We start from the raw sequence: 27911 nt of genomic DNA, 5'->3' as shown, positions 1-27911 counted from the left end.
TATAAAATAAATTATGTGTAATTTTTTTGCGAAGGGGAATACTTGAAAAAGTGTGAATATTCAATGTCTTCTATGTAGTGCTCAGACACTTGAAAAAGTTGTGTGAATGTCTTCCATTAGAAGTCACATGTGAAAAGGACATTAGCAAAGATTTAACTGCTACTAAACAACAAAGGAAATTGGAATGATACCTATTTACTACTTCAACTAACTAGCAATCATTCTATGTTCAACATAATCAGTTGAACATATTATAGTTATTTCTACTATTTCTAATTGTTGTTCTGCTTTTCTGCTACAGATTTGTTGTACTCTTCCATTTCCTTTTTGTATGCTTCAGCTGCTTTGTTGTTCCACACTTGTTTTTCTTCTTCACTCAATTCCTACACATCACAACAATAGCTCTACATCAACACACACTAAAGAAAAATATGTAAACTTTGTACTGAAACAAGTTATATACAATGTCAGTTCAATTTAATTGGTTATAATAGGAAGGTTATCAATTCTATTCTTCAGGTTACCATATCAGACTTGCTATGAAGAGTACAGTAATGTTAGGACGACTGATTCTCGTAGTTGTATTGCCCTAACGCAACGACTCAGACAACTACGAGTGGGAATTAGCTTATCGACTCCCCGAACAGTACTATAAGAATCGCAACTGAACATCCCGCCTGTAATAGTACAGGCTCCCATAGCAATAACATATTTTGGTTCAGGCATTTGCTCATGTAATCCCACTAAAGAGGGGGCCATTTTCACGTTGCTATTGGTCAAGTTAATCTAATAGCGTAGAAATCTATACATTGCACGGAACTTAAACTCTTTATTTACCTTCCATTTTAGAGAAATGAGAGCAGTAATAGTAGAATTATTGATTCCAGGGCGCTCTTCGACTAGTTTCTTCCTTTCCTCTTTGCTGAAGAGAAAGAATGATCCAGCAGGCTTCTTTGGTTTGTTAGGATCCACAACATTGTCTTCCTTTTGTTTCTTCTTTTGGCGATTTTCTTTCGTTTTCTGCTAATCACCACAACAACAAACCAAATCAATAAGCTAATTCGAGTTTCATAGCCTAATCAGAAATTGGATCAAGAATGGCTAGAGCAACAATATATAATAAGAACCTTGATTAAATTTTCTGTCTTTTCTTTCTTTTTGAGCAATTGAAGTGCTTCTTGTTTCTTAAGTTTCATCAGTTCCTCCTCTTCCTTCGAATGTGCAGCAGCTTCTTCGTCTTTTTTCTTCTTATAAACTTCCATTTCTTGCAAATATTTCTCCTTTCTCTTCATTGCCATCTGCATATTTGAAAGAATTTATTTAGCTTCTGACAACAAGGATAACAACAACAACAACAACAACAACAATCAGTGTATTCCCACAAGTGCGGTCTGGGAAGGATAGCATGTACGCAGCCTTACCCCTGGCCTGGAAGGGCAGAGAGATTGTTTCCAATAAAAATCGAAATATTTGAGTGAAACAAAGGGATTCAATTTCTAAAACAAAGTAAAATACCCCTTCATAAGGTGCTTTTTGTTTCTCTGTCATGTTCTTCCACTCTTCACCTGTAATTTTTGCCACCTATAAATTGAGAAATACTAAGTTAAGGAATTTAATAAGCCCTATAAATAGTAACGACAACAACTAAGCCTCAACCCCAAGCAAGTAGAGCAGTCGTGCAAACAACGAAACTCATCATTTACCTCCTTTACATTCTTGTTCTCAGCAAGTAGAGCAGCGCGACGCTCATTTGTAAACAGGAAAAATGCTGATAATGGCTGTTTTGGTTTCAAGGGGTCTTTTTCTTTCCTATAAAGATGAATAACGAGGCGAATATAAGATTTAAAGTTCATAGGCACAAAAACAAGTAGGACACAGAAAGGGAATGTTACTTTTTCTTCTTGTTTTCATTTTCAATTGCTCCTTGTTGGAATTGAATATATTGTTCAAGCAATTCCATAGCTGTTTTCTGTTTCTGCTCTTCATCTAAGAGCCTCATAGCTTCTAATTCGCGCTTCTCCTTCCCGACAATTTTCAAGTAAGCTTCCTTTTCAGCTTGGTATTTTTCCTCATAAGGCTTCTTTTCTTCTGCACTTATTGTTTTCCACTTTGCCCCCAATAAATTTGATATCTCTTTGAACTCAGCATTTGGGTTAGCCTTTTTCACCTGAAATAACAAATTCCCACTATAAAAAAAAACCAGTATATTAAAAAAGTACAAAATGCAATGAACATTTGAACTAAGATTGTAGCAATACCTCATTCCATTGATCTTTGCACCACAATACGTACGGCGCTGCTGGCCTTTTCTTCGAAGGATCTGCCTTCTTCTTCTTCTCCTTTTTCTCCTCTTTGTCCCTTAGAGATTGCACTATAGGGAAATTCTAATGAAAAATAAAAATAAAAATGTCAGCTTTCAAACAACTACTAGTTACAAACAAGAATATCTGAGATATAAATCAACTACGCCTTAATCCCAAACGACAATATGACAGTGTTGGAACTACTAGTTACAAATAAGAATTAATGATAAAATCACTTGGGCCTCAACCCAAATAATAAAAATGTCTTTTGGGATTACTAGTTACAAACAAGAATTTAATGAAATAAACCAACTACGCATCAATCCCAAACAATAAAAATGTCAGCTTTGCGATTGCTAGTTACAAACAAGAATTAATGAAATATAAAATCAACTACGCCTCAATACCTAACAATAAAAATGTCAGCTTTAGGATTACTACTTACAGACAAGAATTTTTATGAAATATAAAATAAACTGCGCCTCAATCCCCAAAAATAAAAATGTCAACTTTTCTACAAGGAATGCTGCAAAGAAAAGACTAATAGAAACGAGATTTAAGAAACATACCAGGGTTGGTTTGAACTCTTTCATTTTCTGCAACTTTTTGAGTTCAATTTGAAGCTTCTCTTGCTCTTTATCCCGAGCTTCGAGCTCTTCCTCCTTCTGCTTCAACATATCCTCTCTGGCTTTCAAAATTTCCTCAGTCTGCTCCTTCTCAAGTGTCATCTTTTGAAGCTTTTCTTGCATTTCTAGCAACTCTTTCTCAAATGAATTTTCAGTTTCTGTTTGTTTCTTAGCCTTTGAGGCTCCTCTCTTGTTTGTTTTCTTTTCGGATCGTGGTTGTGTGAGGGTTTCAAGGTTCTCCTTAACTGAGTCGTCCACTGGCAACGCCAGTGAAGGCGACTGAGTTACAATAGCAGCCAATATATTGGCTTCGTTCGATGATGGATTTTTCTGCTTCAGCGCCTTCCTCGACCTCCCCTTCTTTGCGGGCACAGGGTCCGTGACAAGGGTCATCTCAGCAGTGGTAGCCATGGCTAGAATTTTTTTTCTGGGGGTGGGGGTGGGGGTGGGGAGTGGGGGGGTTGAACAATAGGTTGAAGCTAGAAAGAGTAAAGTTAATGGTATAGGACTGACTACAGGGTGGAGAAAATTGGGTTTTATATAGGAAAGTGGAGAGCCAACGGTTAGTTTTTTCAAATTCAAAGTCCACTTTGTTTCAAAAAGTGCTTTGAGTTCCAAGGTTATAAAATTTGAAAATCTTTACCGTTAGCAGAATTGGAATTGGATTGACAATATCCTTTTAAACACTCTTAAATTGGAAAATTCTTAAAGCCCATTCAATAGACCACTAAACCGGGTAAAATTCAAAAATAGCCAGATTTACAAGTGGTAATTGAAAAATAGCCACAATTTCAAAAGTAATCGAAATTTAGTCACTTTTTATGTAAAGATAAATTTGAACGAATACTGTTCAAAATTTGGAAAATATTCCAGCATAATATACCGGAGTACGAATTCTTTTACATGTGAACTTCCAACATAATATACTGGAGTTCCAGCATAATATATTAGTTCAGCATAATATGCTGGAAGTTCATACACATGTGCTCCAATCGCTAGTATATTATGCTGGAACTTTCCGTATTGCAGCAAAATAATGATTATTTTTCAATGACTTTACAAACGTTAGCTATTTCTCAATTACCAGTCTGAAAATTAGCTAACCCATGCTATTTTTATACTTAAACCCGAAAAGGAAAAGGCATCTTTACACAAGTAAACATCCAAATTTATTATTTGTTTTTTCTAGTCATATACATTAATTATTCACCCTCGCTACCTATTTTTTGTTTAAGCGATTGAGTGGACGGCTAATCGGGTTAATTGGGCAAAGGAAAAACCAAAATAGGCTAATTTTCCTTTTTTTCTTGTTTTATTTTATTCTAAGTAGAGGTGGACCCATAAAAAAGCGAGGGATAGTAACTCAGAAGAACGGGATTTTGATTGAACTCCAATAATAACAATATTTTGGAACCTAATATAAGTCATTCAGCAAATGTTGTTTTTAATGGAAAAAAGATAATGTATAGCCGTTGTAAAAATAATAGCCGAAAAAATGTATAAAATTTGTATAACTTTTGTATATATATACATTTTGTATGTTATATCCAAAAATAATACAAATTTTATATACTTTTTCGGCTACCAGATATAAATAGTTTCTGGCACGGGCTAAAAGTGATAATACCCCTTTTTAAAATTCTTTTGTTTAAAGTGTTCTGACCAGCTTACGTGTACCTCGACTATTTCACCAAGTATAACTCTGTCCACTAAGGTTTAAGCACATCGGCTAGAATTTGCATTCTTAAGGCCTTCTTTCTTAACCGAGGCTAACAGAGAGCATATATTGCTCTCACATTTCCAGGACCAACCTAAACAGCACTTTACAGTTACAGAATTTAAGATCAAATTCTAAGAGATGGTTAAACTACAAAGAATCATTCAAAAGTTTGTAATATCAAATAAGTAATTAGTGGAAAACTGCACCAATCTATCTTAGCATGTGACTTGCTAATTTTATAAGTGTACAACACAATCTGTGACTCACCATCATCAAATTCTCATTTGATTCAGATCTCTATATATATTCCAAATCCCCTCAAAAATAAATCCCACTACAGATTCCTGAAAAATCATATATATGAGAATCAATGAACAACATTATAATTAAGATGAACTTCCCCAATGAAAAAAATTATATATAAGCAAACTGAAGCTTAACCCGAGGAACATGGTCGCGAGCAGCACCCATCGTGTGGCTTAAATCTCTAGTATTCACATCACAGAGTAGGATACACAAGCGAGCGATGTCTGTTCTCAGTAAATGCCATCTCAATGAACTGGTCTGCCTATTTGCTCAAGAAACAACTTCCACTTCACAAGTTTATGAAATTAACCATTTAACACCATCTCCATTAGCATATCATTCCAAGCATCTATAGGTCCAGGCAAACACCAATGCAAGCAGTCATTGATGATTTTCGCATTCTTATCTTTTGCAAACGGTTGAAAATACCTGTACGGACCTGGATGCCCATCGGGCCTCATTAATGAAAGGGCAGTTACATCGAAAAGCTTTAGATTCAAACCCGTCTCAGAAGCTTTAGCTGTAGCTTTTCCAATTTCCTCTATTTCGATTTCATGTAGAATCTTGTTAATCTCGGTCAAATTGAACTTACCTTCCTTCACCGGTTTGGTTCTTTTACAATGTCCACCACTAAACCACTCACCATTCTCGAAATGGTCTGGTGTCGCGGTCCTAAAAAACATCATGCCTTTGTGATTTGATGAGAGAAGATAGTTGAAAAAATTTCCAAGAACTTTACGGTACGCAAAGTCGAAACCAAGCTCGGTCAAGTTCCTTTTGGGACAGTAGTGGCAGCCCACTACTGTATCGTTTTCATAGTAGATTGCAGTTTTGACATACCACTCACCGCTTGCAAATATCATATAATCAAAATTGTTAAACTGATCAGTCCAACTCGCATCAAGCTTGTCGAGATGAAGTTCAATCTCAGATGTGGAAACTCCGTTGTAGTCTTCAAATATAGCTGCTTGTGCCAGAAAGGGGGACCAAATAACTGAAACGGTAAAGTTGTATGAGGGGAATAACCATCTCCTGGACCGGTACTCCTTGTCATGGTATACTTCAATGGCTTCCTCTACCTGAAATAGCATCGTCCAATAAGATTAAAAAGAATAAAAGAACAAAAAAAAAAGCACAAACCTATAGTTAGAAGAGTGACAAGTTCACGAAAGTAGAACCTTCAAATAGTAGCATCGCATCCTTGTGCGGATTATACAAGAAATTAAAAAAGACAGATGAATAGCACCTCATAATCACTCAACAATTAGCAAAATTGCAAGCAATTAATCGGGCTACCGGATGGCCAGCATTAGTGAAACATCCATTACGGCCAAAAGCCGCATCCAAGATAAAAAATGTTACTGTAATAGATACCTAGCTTAGTTATATAACACTGTAGTTTCTGAGACAAATGGACTTCTAAATTTATTAAAACGTCTTATAAGCAGTCCGATTCTTCTGACAGATCTAACCTCTAAAACTTTACACAGGACGCTCCTTGCTTCAACTACTCTAATACAAGGTCTTCATAACCGAAGTGTATGCTGAAACCTGCTACCATGCAACTGGTTGGCTTTTGGTACCCCAAGTATAGCTAACCGAACTTGATAGCTCAATAATTAACCGTTACAAGCATTTCCGGATAGAGATTAAAAATGGTGGGAAGCAACGACAAACATGAAGATCGGGGAGAAATTTTAAGGCTTTAACAAAAAAAATTAAATTGAAAGAAACCAGCAAAAATCTCTTTAAGAAGTACGATGCCCTGTTCATACACAGGGAAATACTCTGCCGACATTATAATGGTGATTAAAAACATTCAAGCTATCTCCCAGTAACAGCTTCCATGCAATACAAAGTTAAACACTTGCACTTTAATGTTTGCGCACCTAAATTTAATGAGATCCAAACTGAATACTACCTCCATTCCAAGTTGACTGGCTTTCTCATTGGGCTGCCCAAATGTTGTCCACTGTTTTTAAAGTAGAAAGTTCCAATGCATTTTATATTAGTACAGAAAGTTGTATCAATCCAATTTTTACTTCAGGCAAATTTTCTCTAACCCATTCCTCAACAACAAAAGGGGAAGGGTACATTTTTGGTGGCACGGACCGAACATAATTGAGGATACCAAACATGGGAATGGAGTGGAACATCATAGATAACAAAAATGTCCTACGCAAAAGTTAAGCGCTTATTCAAGGCAAGTGAGCAGAATGTACTGTGCCTTCATGAAAAAAGATTTTCCAAGCAATGGGAAGAAGAAAAAGATCAATTGTTACTTGATCAACAATGCTAAATTATGGTGGAAACATGGCAAAAGAACAACCAAAACTTACAGAAGCAACATAGAACAATTGACAACGACTATGACTAGTTACCTTTGAGAGTACACAAAGAAATGATTGGACATGGTTCCTTGAAATTGAATCACCGATCAATGCCCATGTTTTATTACTCATTAACTGAAGAAACTTATGTGAATCAAACCGAGGCAACTGGCAACTACGTGGATTCCACCTCCAGTAAAGATAACCAGTATCAGGCCGGCCATTCGTCATACAATTCTGATGGCTTTCAATAAATTTGCATGTCTCGTTCGTGTAAACAGGACCAGATGGATCAGGAATCCAATCTCCATTGAAAAGATTACACTTCCCTGCTTGCTCTATAGCACATCCAAGGAAACAAATCACACCATGTGACAACAGATACAACAAACTTGATATTCCAAAACAAGACACATACTATAAAAGAATAGCAGCTAAAGAATCAGCCAACAGATCTATAACTTACTATGACGTAAAGCAAGATAACTAAATCAAACAAAATGATCCACTTATTTTGTCAAGTTCAACTTCAACCCTTAGGTAACAATTCCAATTAAAACAAGTCCCTCCCCCACAAACTATACAGAGTTCCACACTAAATGAAAAGCAAAGGGTATAACAAAGCATTTATGCTTTGCACATTTTGACTTACTACAGCCACAAACATACAAATTATTGATCATAGCTCAGAGAATGTGGATTAACACTGCACCCACTACAGTGTAATTAATACAAACGCATATTTAAGTTATATACACTGACAGCGTAATGAATGTTTTACACCATGTTACTTACTATATATTCTAGGATAATGTTATTACATTGAGTTACCTACAATTATTATTTAAACAACATGATGGTGCAAATATTTTAACCATCCGTGCATAAAACTTAAACTCAACTTTTAAAAATTATAGCTATAATAGATCCAAAAGTACTTAAATTTCATATTCTCAATTATGCAAGTCTTCTTCCTTATGATCATTAAGGAGTTACCTTCCTTATGACATTCTATTATCATACACGCGCACACACACACACACACACACACACACACACACACACACACACACACACACACACACACACACACTATATATATATATATATATATATATATATATATATATATATATATATATATATTCAATTTCCATTCACAAATATATAAAGCCAGGAATAGGAAAAAGCTCAAATACCTTGAGGACCAATCTGATCTGCAGTTTCAGGCAAACTGAAAGAAACTGGAGGCGATAAAGATTGAGTCTTTTGAACAAAAGGAGTTTCTTGAACTTCAGAAATCACATCAGATCTTGAAAATAAAAGCCTAAAAGCAAGACCCAATAACAAAATCGAAAATCCCAACTTTAAAACAAAGTGATTTTGCTTGTATAATGACCTCCACCATGATTTCCAAGAAAACAACATTTTCTTCAGCATTCACACTGAGCTCTTCTATTTTCACTATGGGGCGAAGATCTTTAATGAAAATCCATAAAGATGTGATCTTTTGCTCAAGATTTCAAAAGGGTATTGAACTTTAGTGTCAATAAGTGAAACAGATAGAGGATAATACAGTATTAAATACAAGTTGAAAGAGCCGACAAAGGTGGACTGTGTGGAGTGTGTAGTAAATTGCAGAAGCACATGATGAAGAAATGTTAAACAATTGAGTTTTGGTTTGGAGTTCGGACAGAAACAGAAGATACATAACCAGGGAATATTTTAATTACCATTATTTATAAGTAAATAAGTACACAAAAAGAAAAATTAACCATTTTTAGATCATAGGATTCCCATTTTATTACCCCATTATGTAGAAAAAATTGTTAAATATTTAAAATGGGGATTCATAATTTGAATTTTATAGAGTTGTAATTTTACCACATCTCGCCAAATTTATAGGGTTTGAAATTTATTACTACTATTTGTATTTTGTACTTACTTATTGAATATTTTAAGCTACGGGTTTAGATTAATGTAGTTTATCTATAAGATCTACCCTTGTTTAAAATAAATAAATTAAAGTATTCCTCTCAATTAAGTATATATTTGCACCCAATGAAGATGTGCCAAATGGGTGATTGGTTTTCTTCAATATAAAGACTTCATAATTCAAAATCTGAAAATATAATAATCTGGGACTACATTATGATTAAGAAATATACATTTTAGCTTTATGGTTTATGTCCCTTACCTAATGTGGTAGTACACACTATTTAGATGATTGAATTAATTTACCAACTAAAGAAAATGATAATTACATGAGCGCTGATTTTGACATTGCTAATTTTGTACATGACAAACTATCATTAAATTTTACTATTAATATTCTATTTCATTTTACGTCGCACTCTTCCTTTTTAGTATGTGTAAAGAAGAATGTCATCTTCGTGTATGTTAATGAGATAATTAATTATAAGCATATAAATATCTATTTCTTATTCTAGACTATAAGTTTTAAAAGTCTTTCTTAAATTCCGTATTCAGTTAAAGGCCTTCACATAAATTGAATGAAAGGAATAGTATCTTTTTAGCATGACACTTTTGTTACTTTGCCTGTATTTTGTAAATAATGATTCTGGAAATTAGAACGTTAGCTTATAAACGTAAATATAAATAAAACAGAAATTAATTCGAGCCCACTGAATTCACAGTATTTCTTTAAAGAATTTAATCCCCTCCTAGTACCCAAGGTTATGGATTATTTCCTCCCAGGATAGAACGAATTACAATTGGTGTAGCGGTACTTCAAACCCCAGTGTTTCAGTGAACACAAAGTTCGGCAGCAAATCACACTTACGAATGTTTTGTTTGTAGTTTAAAACAATGCAGAACAAGGGAGGAGAACTCAGAAGTCGAATGGAAATTCTGAGAGGAAGGAATGCAAATTATAGCCAACGTTGAGTTTTCGGTGAAGAGAAGATTAATAGCTCTCAATTCTAATTTTTTTTTTGGTGTGTTATTCTCCAACTGCTGCTGCTCATATTTATGGCAGTCAGTTGTGAGACTCGCCCCCTCTCCATGGTGGAGCATGCACTAGCTTGTTATGGAGCAAGCCATGGTGGAGCATGCACGAGCTTGTTATGGAGCAAGCACTTGACCATGGTGGGAGGAGCACTAGGCGGTTGCTATTGCAACTGGTGGTACAATACACGGATTGGAACATATCCGTTACAAACACGGATAATATTACGTTAATATCTACTATTAACAAATAAATTTGGTCCAAAAAATTAATCAATCAATCGATCACCGAATCCGAAGCCGTAGCTGAAGCCGAGCTGAGCGAGCGACGACGACGGCGCGAGGCTTGCCTTCTTCCTAACTCTTTAAGAGCTACATGAAGTGCATTTGTATATAAACCCACCAAACTCTTTTTCCTCTACCAATGAGGGACAATGTCTCATTAAAAGGAGAAGGAAATTTAAAATTTTACTCAAAATTTTTATTTCCCTCCATTTCTCATTCACCCTCTTTTTAATACCTTTCTATATTAAAAAGAAACTCAACAATCCCCCACATGAATGGGGAATGACTATATCACGGAAGTATGCATGAAAAACTTGTGTGATTTGCAAGCAAGGATTAATTGCATCTGGATAAGTAGGTTTCCCTTTGAACTTTCTGTAGTGAACTTATGTTGGATATACTCAGTCAATCGGTAGATTTGATATCTTTGAATCGTCGAAATTTAGTGTATACCTAGACAACCATAAGTCACACAATCAATCCCTTAACCGTCTTTGGTTCTCATTGTTGTGTTCGTTTCAGCCATGAACACTGCCTGGTTTCATAAGTGCGTAGAGAATTGGCCTTGCAAAATTCTCCTTGAAGCGGCTAACACTTCACACTTACATAGGTGATTCCTAAACGTGTCATCCCGTAGATACACTATTTGATATACCCTGTATCAAATTTAGAAATCATTAAAAAGCCTTAATGTTTTATCCTTGGTACTGAACATTGTCTCATCACGAGAATGGACCAAAATTTTTGTTGACAATGTTGAACCGTCATTAATGACTTTGTTTGATCTCCTTGAACCTAGATCTTGGGATCTCAAGTCTTCTAGGTAGAGTTACCGCCTCAATGACTTGTTCTCGGCCATAGTCCCATTTCCCTCGATGATTTCTCAACTACCTCTCTAGTTAGGCCTTTTGTAAGTGGATCCGACACATTATCACTTGACCTTACATAGTCAATCGTGATAATTTCTCTAGAGAGTAGTTGCCTAACGGTTTTATGCCTTCGTCGTATATGACGAGATTTACCGTTATACATAACACTCCCAGCCCTTCCAATTGCTGCTTGGCTATCACAATGTATGCATATTGGTGCCAGCGGTTTGGGCCAAAATGGAATGTCTTCTAAGAAATTTCGGAGCCATTCAGCTTCTTCACCGGCTTTATCTAAGGCTATGAACTCAGCCTCCATTGTAGAGCGAGCAATACATATTTGTTTGGACGACTTCCAAGATACCACTCCTCTACTAATAGTGAATACATATCAACTTGTGGACTCGAATCAGTTGAACCGGTGATCCAATTTGAATCACAATATCCTTCAATCACCGCAGGATATTTACTGTAGTGCAAATCAAAGTTTTGGGTATGTTCTAAATATCCCAAAACTCGTTTCATTGCCATCCAGTGAGATTGACCTAGATTGCTCGTGTATCGACTCAGTTTACTTATAGCACAAGCTATATCTGGTCGTGTACAATTCATGATGTACATTAAGCATCCCAACACACGAGCATAATTCAATTTTGATATGCTTTGGCCTTTGTTCTTTGCTAATGCAAGATTCACGTCAATTGGAGTCTTTGCAACTTTAAAGCCTAAGTGCTTGAATTTTTCAAGTACTGTCTTAATATAATGAGATTGTGACAATGTCAGACCTTGAGGAGACTTTTGGATCTTAATCCCCAGAATTAAATCCGCAACTCCCAAGTCCTTCATATCAAACTTGCTAGTTAGCATACGCTTAGTCGCATTTATGTTGGCAATGTCATTACTCATTATCAGCATATCATCCACATATAGGCAAACAATGACTATGTGATTTGGAACATTTTTAATGTACACACATTTATCACATTCATTTATCTTAAAACCATTTGACAACATTGTTTGGTCAAATTTCGCATGCCATTGTTTGGGTGCTTGTTTTAGTCCGTAAAGGGACTTAACAAGTCTACATACCTTCTTTTCTTTACCTGGAACCACAAACCCTTCAGGTTGTTCCATGTAGATTTCTTCCTCCAAATCTCCATTTAAGAAGGTTGTCTTTACGTCCATTTGATGAATTTCAAGACCATAAACTGCAGCTAAAGCTACTAGCATTCATATGGACGTAATTCTCATCACTGGAGACTATGTATCAAAGTAGTCAAGACCTTCTCGTTGTCTATACCCTTTGACAACAAGTCTTGCCTTAAATTTATCAATAGTGTCATCATCTTTCATTTTTCTTTTAAAAATCCATTTACAACCCAAAGGTTTATTTCCAGGAGGAAGATCAAACAATTCCCATGTATGATTGTTCAATATGGATTCTATTTCACTATTGACTGCCTCTTTCCAGAACAATGATTCTGAAGAAGACATAGCTTCTTTAAATGTTCGAGGCTCATTTTCCAATAAGAAAGTCACAAAATCTGGTCCAAACGAAGTAGACGTTCTTTGACGTTTACTACGTCTTGGATCCCCTGATTAAATGTACTTTCTTTTGTTTCTTCCCGAGGTCGTTTAGATCCTTCACCAAACAACTCACATTCCTTTTTATACGGATATATATTTTCAAAGAACTCAGCATTATCTATTCTATAACCATATTATTATGAATGTCGGGATTTTCTGATTTATGAACCAGAAATCGATATGCTTTACTATTGGTCGCATATCCTATGAAAACACAATCAATTGTTTTCGGTCCTATTTTTACCCTTTTGGGTTTAGGAACTTGCACTTTTGTCAAACACCCCCATACTTTCAAATAATTCAAGTTGGGCTTCCTTCCTTTCCATTTTTCATATGGAATGGATTGTGTTTTGCTATGGGGTACTCGATTTAGTATCCGGTTAGCCATAAGAACGGCTTCCCCCCACAAGTTCGGTGGCAAACCAAAACTTATCGATAATGCGTTCATTATCTCCTTTAATGAACGATTCTTTCTTTCCGCAATCCCATTGGATTGGGGCGTGTAAGGGGCTGTTGTTTGATGAATAATTTCATATTCTAAACATATTTGTTCAAAAGGAGATTCATATTCACCACCCCTATCACTTCTTATCATTTTTATTTTCTTGTTAAGTTGCGTTTCAACTTCATTTTTGTATTGCTTAAATGCGTCTATTGCTTCATCTTTACTATTAAGTAAGTAAACATAACAATATCGAGTATTGTCGTCAATAAAAGTTATGAAATACTTCTTTCCACCGCGAGATGGTATTGACTTCATATCACAAATATCTGTGTGAATTAAGTTTAAAGGATTTGAATTCCTTTCTACCGACTTATAAGGATGTTTAACATACTTAGATTCCACACATATTTGATATTTTGATTTTTCGCATTCAAATTTAGGCAATATTTCCAAGTTAATCATTTTCCGTAAGGTTTTATAATTGACATGACCTAAACGTACATGCCATAAATTATTTGACTCAAGTAAGTAAGAAGAAGCTGAATTCTTATTATTATTGTCAACAACTATTACATGGAGCTTGAAAAGGCCCTCGGTGAGGTACCCTTTTCCTACAAACATTTCATTCTTACTTATTACAACCTTGTCGGATACAAAAACGCACTTGAAACCGTGCTTTACAAGAAGTCCAGTAGAGACTAAATTCTTCCTAATTTCGGAAATATGAAGGACGTTGTTCAAAGTCATGACCTTGCCAGAAGTCATCTTGAGAAATATCTTTTAATTTTTGTTGTAGAAACATTTCCCATAGAAAGCGTCTCTTCGGGTCCAGCAAAATCATAGGTTTAAAATGCTTCCCTCATAGCACAAACATGGCGAGTGGCTCCAGAATCAATCCACCACTCCTTAGGATTTCCTACCATGTTGCATTCAGAAAGCATGGCACACAAGTCATCAACATCATCATGCTTTTCTACCATATTTGTTTGACCCTTTTTCTTGTCTTTCTTCCGAGCACGACACTTCGTAGATTTGTGTCCGGTTTTTCCACAGTTGTAGCAGTTTCCACTGAACCGCTTCTTGCTTGGGTTGTATTTCGGACCAGAAGCCTTCTTTATCTTTTTGTTATCTTCAACAATATTTGCTCCCATTATTGTTGAATTTCCATGGCCTCTCTTTTCAGCAGCTTTATTGTCCTCTTCGATTCTCAATCGAACAATGAGATCTTCAAGGGACATCTCCTTTTGTTTGTGTTTCAAATAAATTTTGAAGTCCTTCCACAATGGAGGCAACTTCTCAATTATTGTTGCTACTTGGAATGCTTCATTGATGACAAGACCTTCAATGAAAATTCCATTAGTAAAATTACTAAAAATTTTACTTTCAACATCAGTATTCTTTTGAAATATACCTTCAGCAAGTAGATCATGAATAATTACTTGCAATTCCTGGACTTGGGTAATAACAGACTTGCTATCTACCATTTTGTAGTCCAAAAATTTTGCAACGACGAATTTCTTCATCCCAGCATCTTCAGTTTTGTATTTCTTTTCAAGCGCATTCCACAATTCTTTTGATGTCTCCACGCCACTGTATACATTATACAGATTATCATCCAGTCCGCTAAGAATATAATTCTTGCACAAAAAATCAGAATGCTTCCACGCCTCAATCACGAGAAAGCTTTCATTCTTTGGAGTTTCATCTGGCAGATCAGGAATATCTTCCTTGATAAGCTTCTGTAGACATAACGTAGTCAGGTAGAAGAACATCTTCTGCTGCCAGCGCTTGAAATCAATCCCGAAAAAATTTTCGGGTTTTTCTGCTGGTGCTAAAGCCGGTGTTCGGCTTGTCGATGCATTGGCAGTCACCATCGGAACAACTTGATTTCCGTTGTCATTCGCCATTTTTTTTGGAAAAAAAAATGATACAAACAAACGTTTAAAACTGGAGTAAAAAATCACGTAGATTTTAATCTCCAACAAAACGCCACGAAGGCTTTAAAACTGGAGTAAAAATCACGTAGATTTTAATCTCCAACAAACCACCACGAAGGTTTTACTCTCCAAACGGGAGTACACAAAAACCACAAAGGTTTTAGCTTCCAGAATAATAAAAGTAACACAAATACAGAAATTAAAATTATTAAATTCCTTAAGCTTGTTACTTTGCCTGTATTTTGTAAATAATGATTCTGAAAATTAGAACGTTAGCTTATAAACGTAAATATAAATAAAATAGAAATTAATTCGAGCCCACTGAATTCACAGTGTTTCCTTAAGTAATTTAATCCCCTCCTAGTACCCAAGGTTATGGATTATTTCCTCCCAAGATAGAACGAATTACACACTGGTGTAGCGGTACTTCAAACCCCAGTGTTTCAGTGAACACAAAGTTCGGCAGCAAATCACACTTACGGATGCTTTGTTTGTAGTTTAAAATAATGCAGAACAAGGGAGGAGAACTCAGAAGTCGAATGGAAATTCTGAGAGGAAGGAATGCAAATTATAGCCAACGTTGAGTTTTCGGTGAAGAGAGGATCAATAGCTCTCAATTCTGTTTTTTTTTTTGGTGTGTTATTCTCCAACTGCTGCTGCTCATATTTATAGCAGTCAGTTGTGAGACTCGCCCCCATGGTGGGAGGAGCACTAGGTGACTGCTATTGCAATTGGTGGTACAATACACGGATTGGAACATACCCATTACAAATGCGGATAATATTACGTTAATATCTACTATTAACAAATAAATTTGGTCCAAAAAATTAATCAATCAATTAACCGAAGCCGATGTCGAGCGAGCGACGACGACGGCGCGAGGCTTGCCTTCTTCCTAACTCTTTAAGAGCTAAATGAAGTGCATTTGTATATAAACCCACCAAACTCCTTTTCTTCTACCAATGAGGGACAATGTCTCATTAAAAGGAGAGTGAAACTTAAAATTTTACCCAAAATTTTTATTTCCCTCCATTTTCTATTCACACTCTTTTTAATATCTTTCTATACTAAAAAGAAACTCAACAACTTTTGGATTAGGAATAATGTAGAGCTTTCTCTAACACCTTTCCACACCTATAACTCGACTATGGCAACAAGAGCTTCTTCATAAGCCAAGCCTTCATTAATTTCAGTATTCTCTATGGGGACGATGAGTAACTCGTCCCTTAGTTACCACTCGTTTCAATATGGACACGTGAAGCACGGGATGGCCCCATGTAGGCTACGATGTAGGCTACATGGATACTAGCCAAAACCAGTAGCCTCCCAAATTTCGCTCAAAAAGAGCACCTTGGGCACATTACGAGCTGAATAACCTCTTGTTCTTAATAAAATCTTGTTAAACTTTTACCCAAAAAACACTTAAGTCGCTAAAAGAATAAAGAAAAAGATGGGGTTGCTTTTGAGCGGAACTATAGAGAGGCCGAAAAGGTGCTAGAATTTACAAATAAATTCAAATTTCATTTTTGAGTAGGAAGTTAGTTCATAGTTGTGGGGAAAAAAATCTCTTTTTCAATAAATAAGCCCCGAAATATTCTTAAAAAAAAAAAGATATTGTAAGGAAGCTAAACAATTCAATCAACCCAGAAAAATTTGTAACAATCAATAAAACTCAAGCTAAGTTACATCATTATGAAAATCAATGGAAATTCATTCCCAAGTTACAGAAACAATAGAATTATTAAGATCTGACTCCTCAAAATTTAAGTTACTATCATACTCTAAAAACTTCACTGCCCCTGGAATAACTTGTCTGAATCGAAATGGCCTTGTCTCTGCTTCCTCAAACTCAACACAACAATAAGACCATAACAACTTAATTGAATCAATTTTTAAAAAATTCCTCTGTATTCTACGTCCATCAGGAAGGCGAATCGCAACTCTGCAAATTAAATTCCTATCACCTTCTGGTTCTTCAGGTAGAGTTGGATAGCAAATCTTCATTACTTCTTTGATTTCATTAGTCTGTTGTACGCCTTCATCTTCTTTAATTTCATCGCGAGGATTTTTCCTAGATCGTTTATGCAATAAATTAGCATGATATTCTGAGGGGCTAAGATCAATAAAAGATGTAATATCCTTTAATAGAATTTCAGGCTGAACCATTCCATTCCAAGAATGCACTTTTTGACCTGTTATAGGATCAATTACTAATATAACAGGCAAAGAATTTAATTTATAGTACGTGCAAACTTTTTGGCCTTCCTCAGTGTGATCATTTACTTGCCAGAAAATAAAATTCTTTTTTATAATCCGAGCAATATAATCGTTAGCCCAAGTATCTTTGTTTAGCAAGTGTGACGTGAATTCTTGCATGGATTGCATGTTCACTAACAGCCATTTGTTCTGTGTTTTTGCTGTATCAATCGCGTTGTTAAAAGGCCCGTTGTATATCAAAGCAAAGGGTGGACGATACATAGAAGCAAGATTATCGTCTCGTTCCTCTACCCTCCAAACATCTCCAAGACGACTCAATATTTCATCATCAAAGTTGTGTGACGAACTGTTACCATTATATTGTACTGTATTATTATGACCATAAATAACTTCTCTTTCTACATGTAAAGGCGGCCGTACATCATCATCATCGTCGTCGTCATCATCGTCATCGTCATCGTCTCCATTCAAGCTAGGATTATCAACAAGTTCATTATTGTAGAAAAGTTGAATTGCTTCCTCAAGATTCCATTTTGTTGTCTGAAGAAATTGGCGAGCAGTATCGGCGGTTTGATCTATGGCAATTTCAAGGAAAGAAGAAATTAACATCTGTTGGTATGATTCCATGATTTTCTTTTCGTTGTAAAAAAATAGGTAGTAATACTTCTATTTATAATGGTAGGAAACCTATTTTGATAGGAAATAGGAAAACTTATTTGATTTTGACTAGGAAAACTATTTTACACGTGAATTAAGAAACTAATGAAAACTATCTCCTACATAATTTAGGATTACTATTAGTTGTAAAACTATAAAATTTATTTAGGAATAAATTAAAGAAACTATAGTAACAACCAAATATTAGACTGTCTTATATAACCGTAAAATACTACTCCCGATAGTTTAATTTATGTGTCTACATTACTATTTGGGGAATGTACGAGGTTAATCTTTGACCACAAGTTTCTTAAATGTTTTATAAGTTTTTAAAATATAAATTATTATGACTTATAGTATTTTACATGTAGTTTCCAAAAACGTAAATTTTATTTTAAAATACTTGAAAAATATATGTTTAATTTTATGGTCAAAATTAATAACTTTGGCCTCGTACGGGATTACATATTACCCAAATAGCCGGCCAAATCTAATCTTTACTTTTTTAGGCGGTATACATAGATTATATATTGATTATACACAGGTATACATAAATTATGCATATATTATATATTTGTTGGCTATTTTTTGTTTTGCAAATTATGTGAGCGGCTAATTGAGGTAATTCTTCTTGAAAGGAGTTTGGATGACTTGCAGCAAAATCCAATAAATCCTCGCAACTCAAAAACCCTAGCCATTTTGTTATTGATGTAAAAGCCATTCTTAAACACACATAATAGTGTTTATATATGCTAGCTTTAAGGTTTTACGTAGAAGAATAATCAATGGGCTTGTGGGCCATCTTGCACCTATTATGGGGGTAAAAATAGCACGGGCTAGCCAGTTTTCGGACTGGTCATTCAAAAATAGCCAGCGTTTGCAAAGTTATTAAAAAATAGCTACTATTTTGCTGCAACACAGAAAGTTCCAGCATAATATACTGGAGATCGGTGCACCTGTGTATGAACTTCCAGCATATTATGCTGGAACTCCAACACGCAGAAACTTCCCGTATAATATACTGAAGATTGGAGCACTTGTGTATGAACTTCCAGCATATTATGCTGGACCGGTATATTATACTGAAACTCCAGTATGCTTATGCTGGAACTTCATTATATTATACTGGAGTATTTTTCAGATTTTGAACAGTGCTTTCGTTCAGATTTATCTTTACATGAAAAGTGGCTAAATTTCGATTACTTTTGAAACTATGACTATTTTTGAATACCGCTTGTAAATCTGGCTATTTTTAAATTTCTCCCTATTATGGGCGAACCCGACCCAATAACATTTCCAACATGAACAATTTAGGATTACCATTCATGGCTTAATTTCTACAATTATTTATCTTAAATATGCCAAATACCATAATTTCAGCTAGGGATGGCAAAATAGTTAAAAGAAAACAGTTAACCACTCATATTATCCACTAAAAAATGGGTTGGATAATGAACTTTTTAAAAACGGGTCAAATATGGATAAGAACCATATTGCCATTTAGAAAATGGATAACCAATGGGTCTAACTTTTTCATTTATAAAGCCTCAAATTAGAGGTTCCTCAAGTTAGGGAGACTAAGAATTCTCCCAAAAGTGATCATATGCGATAATATGGTTACCCATATTATCCGTCGGTTAACCCGTTTTTTATCCATATTAAATATGGGTCGGGTCAAATAATTTATCCATTTTTTATTACCATTTTTTTACCCAAACCATATCCGACCCGACCCGCCCGTTTGTCACTCCTAATTTCGACTTATATGCACGAAGTAAAAAAATCAGAGTGTGATAAATAAAAATATATGTGAAAAACATAATCCACAATTCTCTCTTTCTGTAGTTACGCTAGAGTCTCCTTGTTACGACCCGAATTTTTCACCCTCGGGATTCGTAATGGCGCCTACTAATGAGAGCTAGGCAAGCCAACCCTTAACTACCTAATTCATTACCAAATTACTTCTTTTTAACAAATACAAGCAATAACATGAAAACATCGGAACTTTAAATAATTAAGCGGAAGATAACAATGAAATATATGGGATCAGCGTCTATATATTACAACTTTTAAAACCTCAAATGCCCAAAATCTGGTGTCACAGTGTCACAGACTGTCTAAGATTACTACATACAAGGTTTGAAGAAACAATAGTACACTGTTCCTGAATAAAAGACAAAGGAAATAGGAAATAGAGATAGAGGGAGATGCCAGGGCCTGCGGACGCCTGCAGGTCTACCTTGGATCTCCGGATGGACTGAAAGAAGCACTCCAAATACTGTCTGAAAGCTGCTCCTGGATCTGCATACCGTGCAGAGTGTAGTATCAGTACAACCGACCTCATGTGCTGGTAAGTGCCAAGCCTAATCTCGACGAAGTAGTGACGAGGCTAGGACCAGACATACCAAATAAACCTGTGCAATTTAACTATATACAACAGAAAAGAAGTACAGAAAGAAACAGTCATATACAATCAAGTATGGGAGGGGGAAATCATGTTGCAGGGTACAATAAGTATCAACAGGAAATCAGCAATTCAGTATAGAGAAACCGTAACACAGTTATCAATAAAAATTAGGAAATCAAAGACAAGTGCACGGCATCACCCTTCGTGTTTTTACTCTCTCTCACCAAAACAATACACGGCATCACCCTTCGTGCTTTAGCACTCTCTCACCAAAGCAATGCACGGCATCACCCTTCGTGCTTTACGCTCTTCCTCACCCAAACAACAATCACAAGGCAAATAGGGTAAGGGAATCTATAACATCAAAATAAAATCAAGTAACAACAGAAAATCAATAAATAAAACGTAAAGGACAACGTAACTCAGCTATCAACAAGAATCAGGTAAATCAAAGACAAATGCACGGCATCACCCTTCGCGTTTTTACTCTCGTCCTCACCATATGAATCAATATAAATTTCACGGCATCACCCTTCGTGCTTTTACTCTCATCCTCACCATGAAATCAATATAATAGACACGGAATGGTACATCGTGCGGCACAGATCACCCTTCGTGCTTTACACTCTTTCCTCACAAAACAAACAATGCACGGCATCACCCTTCGTGATTTAACTCTCTTCCTCACCCAAATAACAATCACAAACAAAGGACAAAGGAATAACAAAATCATAATAGGGATCCCGGAAAGGGAACAACAACAATAATATCATCATCCCGGCAAGGGAGATAACCAACAAAGCAAAAATATCCCGACAAGGAAACAATTTAATAACTTTTTCTCCTTCTTTCACTTTTATTTCATAACTCACTTTACACTTGAGCCAATACTCCAAAGGGTTCAATCATCTCATATACTTTCACATTTCGTAATATAACTTGAGTCAATGTTCCTCGATGTTCAAAGGACACGATTCCTTCCACAAACTTTTTACAACAATTAGAAATCATCACCAAGGCATGAAAGATGCAACAAAATCAAGATATTCACAATATGAAGACTCACGGTCATGCTGGACACCAGCGTATAGATACTCGTCACCATGCTTATACATCGTACTCATCAATTACTACATCGCAAATAGGACTCAACTCCTAATCCCTCAAGCTAAGGTGAGACCAAACACTTTCCTCGATGCCACGAACACAACTCAAGGTTCAATTATAGCTTTACCCCTTGATTCCACCGCCAATTCGCTAGAATCTAGTCACAAACTACTTAATTACATCAATAAACGCTAAATGAATCAACCCCAATGCATGAAAATGAATTTTCCAAAGTCTAACCCAAAAAGTCAAAAATCACCCCCGGGCCCACATGGTCAAAACCCGATTACCCTTTCCCCCACGAACCCAAATATATGATTTGTTTTTAAATCGGACCTCAATTCGAGGTCCAAATCCCCAATTTTTGAAAAACCTAGGTTCTACCCAAAACACCCAATTTTCCCCATGAAAATCATTGATTTGAAGTAGAAATCGTGTTTAAAGGTGTTAAGGAGTGAAGAAAATGAGTTAGAAATCACTTACCAATGTTTTGGAGAGAAAACGTTGTTTGAAAAATCGCCTCTTATGTTTTGGGGGTTTTGAAAAATGAAAATAACTTAAAATCCTGTTTATTTATACCCCTCTGAGACCCCCTGTGCGAACCGCAAAAAATGGACTGCGGCCGCACAATCATTCGGGAGGGTACTGCAGTCCAGTGCCCCTGTGCGGACTGCACAAAGTCAACTGCAGCCGCACAGCCCTCCACCGCGCATCGCACAAAGCCAACCGCGGACTGCACTGGCCCCTTCCGCGGTCGCACACGTTTTCGTGCGGACCGCACTGGCGGGTTCAGAGACCTACAACTTCTCTGAACCTGCAACATCTGGTTTTAAGCCTGTGACATCCCGAAACTGACCCAAAACTCACCTGAGCCCTCGAAACTCCAAACCAAGTGTACACAAAACCTCAAAAACATCCTACAGACTTATTTGTGTACTCATATCACCAAAATAACATCATGAATATCGAATTAAACCTCAAGATCAATGAAATTTCTCAAAACTTCTTTAAACATCAAATTTGCATTTATGGTCTGAATCACGTCAATTGGATTCCGTTTCTTACCAAACTTCACGAAATTATCTTAAATCATATATAAGACTTGTACCAGTTGCTGGAACCAAAATACGGTCCCGATACCATCATGTTTTGATCAAATTCCATTTCAAATTTCTTTAAACATTTTCAGAAAATAATATTTCTTTGAAAATTCATTTCTCGAGCTTGGGACCTCGGAATTCGATTCCGGGCACATGCCCAAGTCCCATATTTTCCTATAGACCCTCCGGGTCTGTTTACCCAAAATGTTCATTTTATAACCAAATTTACTCATTTTATAACCAAAGTTTTATCACTTTTCACAGATTTTCATATTTAAGCTTTCCGGCTAATTGCTCGGACTGCGCACGCAATCGAGGCGACTCTAAATAAGATTTTTCAAGGCCTCGATGACACAGAATTCAATCAAAAGCAAGTAAGGGTCATCGCATTCTCCACCTCTAAAACAACTGTTCGTCCTCGAACGGATAGAAGAAGGTAGTACTTGAGTCAAGGAAAAGATGGGGATAACGGCTCCGCATATCAGACTCAGACTCCCAGATCGATGCCTCAGGAGGCTGACCTCTCCATTGAACACAAACAGAAGGGAAACTCTTTGATCTCAACTGACGAACCTGCCGGTCTATAATAGCTATCGGCTCTTCCTCATAAGACAAGTCCTTGTCCAACTGGACAGTGCTGAAATCTAACACGTAGGATGGATCGCTGTGATATTTCCGAAGCATGGACACATAAAACACTGGATGCACGGCTGATAAGCTCGGCATCAATGCAAGTCTATAAGCCATATCTCCCACTCGATCAAGAATCTCAAATGGACCAATGAACCTAGGGCTAAGCTTGCCCTTCTTCCCGAATCTCATCGCACCCTTCATAGGCGACACTCGGAGCAACACCTGATCACCAACCATAAAGGCCACATCTCGAACCTTGCGGTCTACATAACTCTTTTGTTTGAACTGAGTTGTACGAAGCCTATCCTGAATAATACTGACCTTGTCCAAGGCTTCCTGAACCAGATCCGTACCCAAAAATCGAGCCTCCCCCGGCTCAAACCATCCAACCGGAGACCGATACCGCCTACCATATAAAGCCTTATAAGGAGCCATCTGGATACTTGGCTGTAGCTGTTGTTGTAGGCAAACTCTGCTAAAGGCAAAAACTGGTCCCACGAGCCTCCAAAGTCAATGACACAAGCTCGAAGCATATCCTCCAAAATCTAAATAGTCCGCTCGGACTGCCCGTCCGTCTGAGGATGAAATGTTGTACTCAACTCAACCTGAGTGCCCAACTCTCGCTGAACTGATCTCCAGAATCGCGAGGTAAACTGCGTACCTCGGTCCGAAATGATAGACACAGGCACACCATGAAGACGAACAATCTCCCGGATATAGATCTCAGCTAACCTCTCGGATGAATAGGACACAACCACAGGAATGAAATGCGCTAACTTGGTCAGCCTATCAACAATGACCCATACTGCGTCGAACTTCCTCCGAGTCTGCGGGAGTCCAACAACAAAATCCATAGTGATCCGCTCTCACTTCCACTCGGGAAGCTCAATCCTCTAAAACAAACCACCAGGCCTCTGATGCTCATACTTAACCTGCTGACAATTCAAACACCGAGAAACATAAACAATATCCTTCTTCATTCTCTGCTACCAATAATGCTGCCGCAAATCCTGATACATCTTCGCGGTGCCCGGATGAATAGAGTACTGGGAGATATGGGCTTCCTCTAAAATCAACTCTCGGAGCACATCCACATTAGTAAAACAAACTTGACCCTGCAATCTCAAAACTCCATCATGGGCAAGATAAGGAGAGACCCGGAGAGAGGAAAAGTCAATCTGAGAAAACATTTTTAAGTCTTGAATCAGTTCTAAGAGAGAGTTTAAGAGAAAGGATATTGTTCCATTGAGTTCTAGACAGAATTTAGATTCCAAGCACTGGTTCTTGCCCCTTTTGATTGTTGAATCTATTTGGCAGTCTATTGATTCTGTTTCTAAACTTATCCGAGCTCAGTTTGTTCTATTTTGGGTGTCTGTATTGTTGTTGGTTGACAAACTCATTCCGAGTTGTGGTTGAGTGTTATTCTGGTTTTGAAACTAGTTTTTGGAGCTGTTCTGAATCCCATTGCTGCTGTATTGTCTGCTGCTTACTTGCTGCTGACTTCTCCTTCTTCTTGTCCTGTTTTCCAATCCAGGTACATGTTGAATCTCCACATCATGTAGAGTTTGGCTGAAATAAAATGAAATGGAAACCTAACTTCATTGGAAAACTTCAGTAGCTACCATATATTCCTTATAATTGAATGTAATGGTTTGAATTGTAATTAGGATTGTTTGTTTAAGTAATTTGGAATGGCTGAATCTACAGCTTGTAATAAACTGCCTTTGAACTACTTCGAACCAATTCAAATTCGTGACTATCTAACTGCAATTCAGTACAATGGGTGTATGTGTAGTTTAGTGTTCATTTATGTTTAAAAAGAAAAGTCGGAAACAGTTGGATTTGAAATCGAGTTTGATGTCCAGTTGAGCATGTATTGTATTGCAGTAACTCATATCATGCAGATTAGTTCTTAATATATAGGTGTTAACTAGCGTTGGTAGAAGTGTATGACCAATAGTCTAATCCTTGAAGGCTTGATATGCAATCTTGTTGTCGAACTCAAAGCTACCTCTTAATTTGCTCTTTCACCTTTAGTAAAAACGGACCAGTAGTTAAAATAATCTAATCTTCAAACCATGTTTTGTTCATTTGAGTAAAAGGACGCAGTAATTTCGATGGGTACTTGATTTGATTCAACTGAAGCTGTGTCGGTCTAGTGGTCAGCCTAATTCCAGGCCATCTGAGCTTTAGCGCTTTAACGAATGGCCCAGGTTTTATCTTATTTGTATACTCGCATGGTCCTGGGCCAAAGACTACGTTGGGCCGGCTTTTGTTTGTGCCAATTCACATTTTTCGGGCTTATCCTTGAGCCCTGAGACATATTTGGTTTAAAATTATTGTTTTAGGCCCTTGACAAAATCGATTAGAATTTTTCCTTATTTTTAGAGACAAATTAATTAGAAAATCTTAGTTCACTTTAGGATGGACCTATAAATGAAATGAGACGAGCCTCACTAAATAGAACACATAAGTCGCGGGGTCCTCATCAAATGTATATTTGAAATACTTAGATTCCGAGGCGAGCCGTTTAGCGAATTTCACGGTCTTCCCCAAAATAACCACGCGTTAGTCTCTTTAGGCGCGTACTTTAATAACATTACCTTCTTAAACCCGGGTGCACATTTATGTGACCCAAATCTAAATCTCAACAAAGTTGAAATGTGTCTCTAATCACGGGTACATTGATTGTGACGTGGTTCGAGATGCATTTCCACGACATTGTAAATTCTTTTAAAAATAATGAGTGAAACGAGCCTCGACAAACAAAAATACACAAGATGCGGGGCCCTCTATACGTGTTGGTAAAATTACTTAGATTTCGGGATTGGCCGTATAGCAAAATTTCACGGCCTTACCCAAAATAACGATACGCTAGTCTCTTTAGGCGCGCCTTTAATAATTTACTTTCTTAAACTCGGGTGCACACTTATGTGACCCAAATCCAAATCTCAACGGAGTCGAGATGTGTCAACAACCATGGGTGCATTGATGAGACGTGGTTCGAGATGCGTTTTCACGACGTTGCAATTCTCGTTGAAAAAAATAACAATAATAAAAGCGGTAAAAAGTTTAAATTTGCACATAGGTTCAATATGAATTAAAATCAGATAAATAAGCCGAATATGATAGTTGAGCGACCGTTCTAGAACCACAAAACTCGGGAATGCCTAACACCTTCTCCCGGGTTAACAGAATTCCTTACCCGGATTTCTGGTTCGCGGACTGTAATACAGAGTTAATCTTTTCCTCGATTCGGGATTCAACCGGTGACTTGGGACACAATAAATCTCCCAAGTGGCGACTCTAAATTAAATAATAAATCCCGTTTCGATTGTCCTTTAATTGGAAAAACTCCATTTACGTCCCTTCACGGGGGTGTAGGTAAAAAGGAGGTATGACAGCTCTGGCGATTCTGCTGGGGAGTGGAAACCCAGAATCTCTGGTTCAGGGTTCAGAATTTGAGCTTAGATAAATTGTTATATTTGGCTTTATCTGATGTTGTTACATGTTTGGGCCTAATGTGCTAAATGCTATTTTTACCGCTTTGATATTATCTGAACTGTATATAAACTGTGTCGAAACCCTTCTCTTCTTACCTCCGGGGATGAGCTTGCTGGTCGAGACTCCCTATTCTGTTAGTCTCAATACCTGAAATAAGAAAGAGGCCGAACAAGTTACTAAGCCTGATGTCCTTTTGGTTCCCGGTACGTAGCCCCCTACTCGACTCGAGTTGTCCGCTCGGGTACACAGTCTAGAACAAATACTCAGGTTATGAACCTAGAATAACTCAGCTTCATACCGGATCCCTAGTAGGAACGTTTGTTTGCATCATGTGCATTTAACTTTGGAGGCTCAACACAGGGATTGGGTCTGTCTAGGACAGGTATACCAAGGCGACAAAAGACCATCCTAATGCATCCAACTTGCTACTTGTGCATTTGTTGTTTCGGACTTGCATGCTGACCGGCTCTTGAATACTTTGAGGAAAGAGATATAGAGGTAGTTAATCACCTGTTTTGAAAAAGAAAAAAAATCAATGTCCAAATAGCGTCGAAACTCTGTCGAATTTTTGAGAAAAATGAACCAAAAAAAAAGGTTTGGTTTATGAGAAATGGTTTTTATTTGCCACTAAAAAGAATCTTGTTTTCAAAAGAAGTTTGTTTTATATACTCGAACTACGCCAATTTGATTCTCACAGGGTGCGGGATACGTAGGCAACCCTCATCGGGTCCAACCTCCCTTTTTGCAAAAATAGCCAAAAATGTCAAATTTTAATTGTCAACATAAATAAGTCGGGTGATGCCATTTTTGGCACGAATAGCCGAATTTTCCCGAAAGGAACGTCGGAGGGCTAACTTTTCATAAACGGCCACTTTTAGTCATTTTTGGATTTTGACCGGTTGACTCACCCAGCT

General features: G+C 36.9%; 3 protein-coding genes across 4 annotated transcripts; all 3 read right to left on the bottom strand.

Moving 5' to 3' along the window:
• Positions 1–39: 39 nt before the first annotated feature.
• Positions 40–3380, bottom strand: LOC104211730 (high mobility group B protein 6-like). 2 transcript variants are annotated; one of them, XM_009760825.2, is made up of 8 exons: positions 2873–3380; positions 2259–2384; positions 1893–2167; positions 1704–1809; positions 1516–1581; positions 1128–1298; positions 838–1023; positions 40–383 (listed from the first exon to the last, which is right to left on the bottom strand). In XM_009760825.2, exons 1-8 carry the CDS (start codon positions 3338–3340, stop codon positions 273–275), a joined length of 1509 nt encoding a protein of 502 aa, XP_009759127.1. In that variant the 5' UTR covers positions 3341–3380; the 3' UTR covers positions 40–272. The 2 variants fall into 2 exon arrangements, with proteins under 2 accessions (XP_009759127.1, XP_009759129.1); XM_009760827.2 differs by having other exon boundaries at positions 838–1020.
• Positions 3381–4806: 1426 nt separating this feature from the next.
• Positions 4807–8843, bottom strand: LOC104211729 (protein trichome birefringence-like 23). The gene is made up of 3 exons (XM_009760824.2): positions 8485–8843; positions 7337–7623; positions 4807–6034 (listed from the first exon to the last, which is right to left on the bottom strand). Exons 1-3 carry the CDS (start codon positions 8723–8725, stop codon positions 5261–5263), a joined length of 1302 nt encoding a protein of 433 aa, XP_009759126.1. The 5' UTR covers positions 8726–8843; the 3' UTR covers positions 4807–5260.
• An 8239-nt stretch (positions 8844–17082) lies between these two features.
• LOC104211731 (plant UBX domain-containing protein 7-like) lies at positions 17083–18216 on the bottom strand. The gene has a single exon (XM_009760828.1). It carries the CDS (start codon positions 18214–18216, stop codon positions 17083–17085), a length of 1134 nt encoding a protein of 377 aa, XP_009759130.1.
• Positions 18217–27911: the final 9695 nt, after the last annotated feature.

The sequence above is a fragment of the Nicotiana sylvestris genome, chromosome 8 (genome assembly GCF_000393655.2).
Source record: "Nicotiana sylvestris chromosome 8, ASM39365v2, whole genome shotgun sequence".
Classification (NCBI taxonomy): Eukaryota; Viridiplantae; Streptophyta; class Magnoliopsida; order Solanales; family Solanaceae; genus Nicotiana; species Nicotiana sylvestris.
Note: the sequence above shows the minus strand (reverse complement) of the source record. Positions and strands in the feature narration are given on the sequence as shown.

Bases quoted from the DNA above. Each gene is read 5' to 3' on its own strand.
- LOC104211731 (XM_009760828.1), bottom strand. From the start codon at position 18,216: ATGGAATCATACCAACAGATGTTAATTTCTTCTTTCCTTGAAATTGCC.
- LOC104211730 (XM_009760825.2), bottom strand. From the start codon at position 3,340: ATGGCTACCACTGCTGAGATGACCCTTGTCACGGACCCTGTGCCCGCA. The intron at 1,810-1,892 runs GTAACATTCCCT...TCATCTTTATAG, and splicing joins AATGAAAACAAGAAGAAAAA to GAAAGAAAAAGACCCCTTGA. The intron at 1,299-1,515 runs GTATTTTACTTT...TCAAATATGCAG, and splicing joins AAAAAGCACCTTATGAAGGG to ATGGCAATGAAGAGAAAGGA.
- LOC104211729 (XM_009760824.2), bottom strand. From the start codon at position 8,725: ATGCTGAAGAAAATGTTGTTTTCTTGGAAATCATGGTGGAGGTCATTA. The intron at 7,624-8,484 runs GTATTTGAGCTT...GATGTGCTATAG, and splicing joins AGATCAGATTGGTCCTCAAG to AGCAAGCAGGGAAGTGTAAT. The intron at 6,035-7,336 runs GTAACTAGTCAT...ATGCTATTTCAG, and splicing joins TTCTTTGTGTACTCTCAAAG to GTAGAGGAAGCCATTGAAGT.